Consider the following 7,353-nt stretch of genomic DNA (forward strand, 5'->3'; position numbering starts at 1 on the left):
TTATCCTTTATTGCAATCAACACCCCACCACCACGTTTATTTCCATTTCTATCGCATCGATATACCTTGTAATTATCATCAAATAATTCATTATTATAAAAGTTACTATGCAACCAACTTTCGGAAATAACAATTACATCAAAATTATTGCTTAATGTATTTAAATAAAATTCCTGACACTTTGTATTTAAACCTCTATCATTTTGATAGTAAATGGTTAAATTACCAATCCTTACAGTATCCATTAGGTTGTAACTAGGTTGTTAACATCCTCGAGTGTTCTTAAAGCATACACGAACGTATCTTCCTTTTTCTTTCTCAGTTTTATATTCCCTGAATAATCAACCCATAAGTAAGCATAGTTATTTTCGCGTTGCTTCTTTCTAGCTTGACCAAAGATACGTCTTCTGTATGACGTAAGAGAGTGATTAACATAAATCATCTGATTGTAGGTATAACCCAAATGTACTGTGTTTAAATTTCTTTTTACTTTTCTTTGTTTAATGAACATTTCTTTATCTGTACGCCTTACAAATTTTACAATAATCCCACCACCAGTGAAAGAGGCTGAATCAGGTAATCTGTGGCAAGCATCTACCATTTCATCTGTAACAGTCATATCTAATGCTCGCCCCACAGACTTTACAATATCTAATACATTTTCATTAATTTGTTTGTTAATACCATAAATTTCTAATGTATTTCGTCTGTTATATTGATCTACCTCATCAACTCGCAGTTCAATGTCCGTGATTTTTTTCTTTAATGTCACATTTTCCTGTTTTAATTGTTCTACAGTTGCTAAACAAGTTTGTATTGTTTCCGCCTGTTTCCTGATTAAATCGGCGTTTTCGTCTAACTTTTTATGTGCCAGTTCTAACGAGTTCCCAAGTTCCCGTTCAGTTTCAATGTTCGATCTCTTTAGGTCTGACACTTCCTGTTTTAGCTCTTGTAACAACTTAAACACATCAGAAAGAGTTGGCAATTCTGTCTCTGGTAAAGAAGCTGATTCTAAATGCAAGCTACGTCTTCTTGTCTTATCACACGACTTGCAGCGCCAGGGTTGTTTCACTGATTTCATGAATTCTAAATCCGTCTCTTCTAATTTAGCACATTTGAGATGACATAACTTCAAACAGTCCGAGCACTGTAACTTAGAAGTTGTTTCTTGTCTCACAATAGTCTTATTACATTCGGTGCAGGAACTCATCGTGATTCGATGTATCGAAACGAACAGAACGCAATAGTCTGTGCGCAACTTGCAGATTAATGTGGGTTGGCAATACTGAGCATCAAAAACCACCAACAAAAACTTCAACTTTCTTCACTCATACTATTTCGCTTACCTCAGTTTCACTCATTTCTCCTCATAGACTTAAGTAAATTCTCCAATTGACCCGGTTAATTTCCTAACATTGATCCGGCGATACAGCACTTAACCCTTGCCGAGCAAGTGTTAGCGAGTCATATTTTAAATGATTTTTATGTCTGTTGTTTTTCTACGAATACGGCGGGAATTTCACGAATGTTATCTCATTGGAATTTGTGGTCTATAAGCTTTCCAATGGTGTATAACTCATGACTCTGTGATAATTAGGGAGGTCACCAGAGCCCCAAACGTGAGAGTCTACCATTTTGTTAAAATCCCTGGCGGGCGTCTAGAGTTAATTGTGTTGTTATGCCGACATTAATCATTATTAGCTACACACGTTGCAGATAGAGATGTATCTTGAAAACTGTTTGGTTAAAATATGTCATTTACTCCTTGTAGGCTAGTCACTGCTCTTTTCTATGAGTTGTATTGTATTTGTCAGAGCATTTCTTCTAGCTTATGATGTGAGAACTCTTCATTATTATGGAAATGATAGTGATCAAAAAATACCCAAGTTTTGAATTTGTGAATTTGGATCTTAGAATAGTGTATAGTGTGTTTAACCTTCGTTATTCTTGGAAATTAAGAAATGTTGAAATACTTCATTTGAATTTCTGTTGGTTTAGTTATACGCACATTGATGTGCAGAATTTCGTTCAGTAATTGCTGTTATAATAAGAATATAACTCTGCTTGTAATTTACTCCATGCACAAATCCTGCGGAGGATGGTTTGTTTGTTAGAAAATTAAATTAACTTACTCAATCTGATATTTTAGTTGTTTTAAACATGTTCAACCACCATCGAAAAAAAAAACACACGTTTAAAACATTTTGTTTAAAACGTTTAAAACAAACTGAATAAAACAACAGCCCTCGTTTTAAACATGTTTTAAACACTTGTTTTAAACATTTTGTTTTAAACATATCAACCCTGAAAATAATACACCTGCTTAAATGATCCGTCTATTTTAGCCGAAACGAAACAATGGCGGAATTTTAAATTAAATATTTCCCTTCTTAGAATTTTTAATGAGCTGTTACTGTAATTCTGTAAGTTATGTATTTTATCATATTACATAATACATTGAAATAGATATAGCATAATCTTTGTTGATAAAGAACAATAAACATGATGCAACGTGAATTAATGTCGAAGAAACAGAAAATCGTGGTATTATTTGCTTTTACCTTAATTAAATCATAGTAGAACGTTCTTTTCTTATAACTTTCACTATTGCCAAATTGAATAGTATATACGTATATATCAACGCTTTTTAAAGGCGGTATCCCATTGCAGTTTGCGATGCAAAAACATGAAAATGCAATACAAATTGAAAAATGTATTTCAAATTCCGATGTATCTTTCCATCTTTCATTTTATGACAGAAGTTAAAATAAGGAGCGAACTGAAAATATATTACTATTATTTAAAGAACATTTTCTTTGAAGGGTCGCGGTCGGTTGCTACCAAAAAAAAAAAAAAAATCCTCGACTTTGGGGTGAAAACAGTTTTCCACTCTGTCTTTTCTTCCCTTTGTCGGTTTTTATTTTTATTTTTTTATAGTATGTCATCTCCCAGACCTTCTCGGGTTTCGGATCATCCTAGCCTTGTTTCTGAGTGTGTAATAAAAAGATGTCCCTTGAAGAAAATGCATATTGGCTGCAGAGAAGACAAAATTATATTGGACCTATCCAATATATGATGTAGGATGAATGGGGCTTGTTTCAGTGCCAACAATATAGAAAAATACACTCGTTTTCCTCTCTCTGTTATTTTCGCTTTTCATTTGAAGCATTGATATGCCGACTGGATATATCGGATGTCCATTTACGCCCCTTGTAAAAACCAACAAAAAGTATTTGCAAGATTTCTCTTCGCAAGACGCCACAAACCTCTTAAAAGAAAAAAAAATCCCAAACGGACTTTCATTCTCACTCTCTCTTTGTGTGTGTGAATGTAGAAAGAACAGCCAATGCGTTGTTTTTCTCAGCCAATTTGTTGAATTTGCAACTGTGGTAAAACTCTCATGTCGCTAAACTTGATAAATAGTATAATAAAATATAAAACATGTCCAACAATGAGATGAGAATGCAAAGGAAAGCAGTAAACTCTAAAGTTCCCCTATAGCCTCTCCCCGAAATTAAGTACATAGATCTAGTATTTCCAATTCGAAGTCATGTTCGCTACTAGTTTAGTATTGACGAACGGAGTTCTTATTCTTTGTAGTCGAGAAAATAATAATAATAATAATAATAATAATAATAATAATAATAATAATAATAATAATAATAATAATAATAATAATAATAATAAATTCACAAAAGAAATTCAAAACACATGTGCTTTCAGATTTATTTGACTTCTTTTATGGATCTGTATTTACTCATTACAGAACAGGAAATACGATTCAAATCACAGATTGCAACACAATTTGGAAGAAAAAATGTAAATTATATAAAAAAAACGCTGATATATATATATATATATATATATATATATATATATATATATATATATATATATATATAGGGTGGCCCATTTTAATCTTTCCACAGAAATATTTCGAAAACGGTTAAACATAATTGAACTCAGCAAAAACTTAATTAGAAAATACCATGGTACAAATCGAATGATGATGTCGGGGTGCCCCCAGGGCCGCTCTTTAAGGGAGCCCGTGGTCCAAATTTAAAATTTTAAATGGAAACATGGGCCGAGTGACACTTCGTTCGATAGATCTTTAAAAACTAAAAAGTGATGTGGCAAAAGATTTTTCATATCGGTCACCGTATTCAAAATGGCAGCCAAGATATGGTACCTGTATCAGATAAACGTCCAGTACCACCAATATGAAAAAGGTATGAATCAAACCAAAACTCAAATAGGAAAGCCATGGGGAAAGCCAAGACATGATGCCTGTATCAAATAAAACGTCCAGTACCACTAATATGAAAACGGTTGGAGATAAATGAACAGGATAAAACTCGTATAGGTAATCACAGAGGGTATTTATCATTCCACGCCTAGAGAATAATCCAACGGAGAAAAAGATTATTAAAGTGTAAGTGACATAATGCTAAAGAGAAAATCTAATTGTGAGAAAATTATCCTTCCGATCTCCCTCCGTAAGTGGGTGAAGCGGGAATGAATGGTAAAATCTCAAATGACTAGGTTTCCAATCATCTCGTTTAAACTCGGAGCAGCTGAGATAATTACAAATCTTCATCAGGAAATAGTTAGGAATTCTGTTTTACAAGTTATTGTAGAATTCAATTTTTCGGGGCTAGGGTATATTCGCCTCTCATTCTTGATTGATTTCAATTCCAAGTAATATCAATTGTGGGAGAGACTTAAAAGTAAGATTCTAACATTTTAACTGCAAGTTTTTAGTAGAAACATGTAAATCAGATTAGCTAAGTAGAGATTTCTTAGCGGTTAATAAACTAAATCATAATTAGTTTAGAATTAAGTTTAGAATGATTGGGGTTGTAGCAAAGCCACACTTAAGTTTGGTGGAAGCAACTGATGTTGTGCAGGTGCATAGTCAGTCGGGATATTGGTGCAATACTGACGAAACATCGCCAAGATAACATCTATAAGTACGCAGATATCCATAAGATGTAACTTTTGGAAAGTCTTGAATAGAGGAAGCTCAACATCACAGACGGTATCACTCCCTCAAGACAATGATCTGTATCAAACAGATAATTGTATTTAGATACTATTAAATTGTTTCGAAATCAATTGTATCAAAATACCATAAACAAAATCAGATTGAGTTGAAGGCTAATCCCTTGCTTTGATAACAATAGACTGAGCCAAATTACTTTAATATGAATTTTCTCACAGACTTCATGGAGTATTAGTTTGGCTTATACGTATATAATATAAAGTTTGTGCCTGGAAGAATTTAATTCAAGTCCTCGTCCGTGCCGCGAATAGCGACATAAAATGTTAGTAAGGAAGTGAATCTAGTTTTAGTAATTACCGTCAATGTTCTGATTAATGCTCTTTCTTCTTTAAAGCGTAGTCAATATTGTTTTCAAAACTAGATTATTTTACCTTTATTAAAAAAATGTAATCAATTTTTTAAATTTATTCTTTCATAAACATTTCAAAAGACATTTTATAAAAGTGAGACTTCGTTTTAGTAATATTTCCATGTATTTCAGAAAATAGTTGAGACACTGTCTGTTGTAAGTGAAGGTGTCCTCCCTCGATTGGCAGCGTACCCGGTTTTCCGGTTTGAATAGAGAGTCAGCAGAGAGATGAAACCTATTCTTGTACGCTGAATCGATTGCAAAAAAAAAAAAAAAAAAAAAGTTCCTCGATGTATTATATCATTTTGACTCTATAGGGATCAATATTGAAACCGGAAGTAATAATAGATTTTAAACACTCTCACCTTTGGTAGTATGTCACGGGTGGTTATGATTTTATTAACTACGATCCGGAATAGATTGCAAAACATCGTTTATTACTATCTGTTACGGTTTTTGATCTATGACAATAAACACTAAAACCTGAAATAATTGATTTGAACCACTTGTGGTTTCAATAGAGGGTGAACGGGAGAGATAGTTCCTAATTTTGGTGACGATGAATCTATTGCAAAATAAAGCATATCGAAATGTCTTATAAGCTCATTCGTGGCTAAGCGGTTAGCATACGCACCTTTGGCATGGGAGACTAGGGTTCGATTCCACGTTAAGCAGTAGGTCTAGGTCTCATATACCCTCGCTGCAGAAAAGGAATTACTTTTCTATCTCGTTTGTTCTAAATAAAACCACAGTTCTTGTTAACCAATACCTATTTTGTATTTATACGTTATTTAACGGAAAGAAATGTGATCGTGAAGTAATTTGAATTCAAGATTTCGACAGATTTTAACATTTCATGACTCTCACATGACGAAAACTTAGTTTTTCGATGTCCGTCCGTATGATTTAGCGAAGCGACCATCACCACCTATCGACATTTAATTTGAAAATTAAGTTGTTTTAGAGGGTGTCTTCTAGAATTGTATACTTCCAAAAATAAATGTAGGTTACTGGAGGGATAAAGTTGAAAATAGCAGATTTTTTGACAACTGTTACATACGGGTAGCTTCCATAATAGTAAGAAGAAATAGAAATGCTCCACTTTCCACAGTAGCTTGCAACCACTTTTGAAAATAGAAACATTGTTCAATATTTAAGAGGAATGATCTATAATTTGTCATTTTGGAAAATAATTCTGAATATCGCATTTGTTATGTATATATTATGCATAATGTATACTTTAGGTGTTTTTAGGATGTAGGAAATATTATACTGAACTTGTTCACATTATTATTTTAGCCTTTGTTCCTATCATTATCTCAATATTATTTGTACAACTATTATCTGATAAAACTATTACACTTTACATTTTCATCCTACTTAGAATTTTTTTTTCATATATATATGGTTTTTATGGTTATATATGGTTATATATGTTTTTTTCATATATATATGCTTCTTACATATGTATCCTATATGTTCTATGGTGTACTATATGGAAGGTGTTTTAAGTTATTTCTACAAATTACGTTTCTATAACTATTCTATGAACATCTAGTTGTGATTCTTTTATTTCTGACAAAAACTGTCAGGTTGATTGTGTGATGAAAACAAACTATAGTAATCCCCAAGAAAAGACATGTAAGAGATATCGGACCCAATAAAAAAAGAATTCTTTCCTTGAAATACGTAATAACATTTTATTCGGTGCATTTTATCCGTTTTCTTTTTCACAATTTGAGTTTTATAAGTTATCGTAAGCGGTAATATGCAGCAATATGTATTACACTGAATCCACCTTACACCTAACTTTCTCTTTTCCGTGCACAGATTTTACTGTAGACCGAATTTTTCTATGACGAGTTTTCTTACACCGAATCTTCCTACACCCGTAGGAGCGCTGTGCTGAGTAAATACGCAGACCAGCGTTGCCAGATCTAGC

At 32.9% G+C, this 7,353-nt stretch overlaps 1 protein-coding gene across 1 annotated transcript; it reads right to left on the reverse strand.

The window, feature by feature from the left end:
* Positions 1-244: 244 nt before the first annotated feature.
* LOC145672718 (uncharacterized) lies at positions 245-1,210 on the reverse strand. Its single transcript, XM_081741893.1, has one exon. The coding sequence runs from the start codon at positions 1,208-1,210 to the stop codon at positions 245-247; it is 966 nt and encodes a 321-aa protein (XP_081598019.1).
* Positions 1,211-7,353: the final 6,143 nt, after the last annotated feature.

The sequence above is a fragment of the Thermobia domestica genome, chromosome 16 (assembly GCF_964235325.1).
Source record: "Thermobia domestica chromosome 16, izTheDome1.hap1.1, whole genome shotgun sequence".
NCBI classification, from domain to species: domain Eukaryota; kingdom Metazoa; phylum Arthropoda; class Insecta; order Zygentoma; family Lepismatidae; genus Thermobia; species Thermobia domestica.

What these genes read in the sequence shown, in the direction of transcription:
- LOC145672718 (XM_081741893.1), bottom strand. Translation starts at nt 1,210, where the DNA reads ATGAGTTCCTGCACCGAATGTAATAAGACTATTGTGAGACAAGAAACA.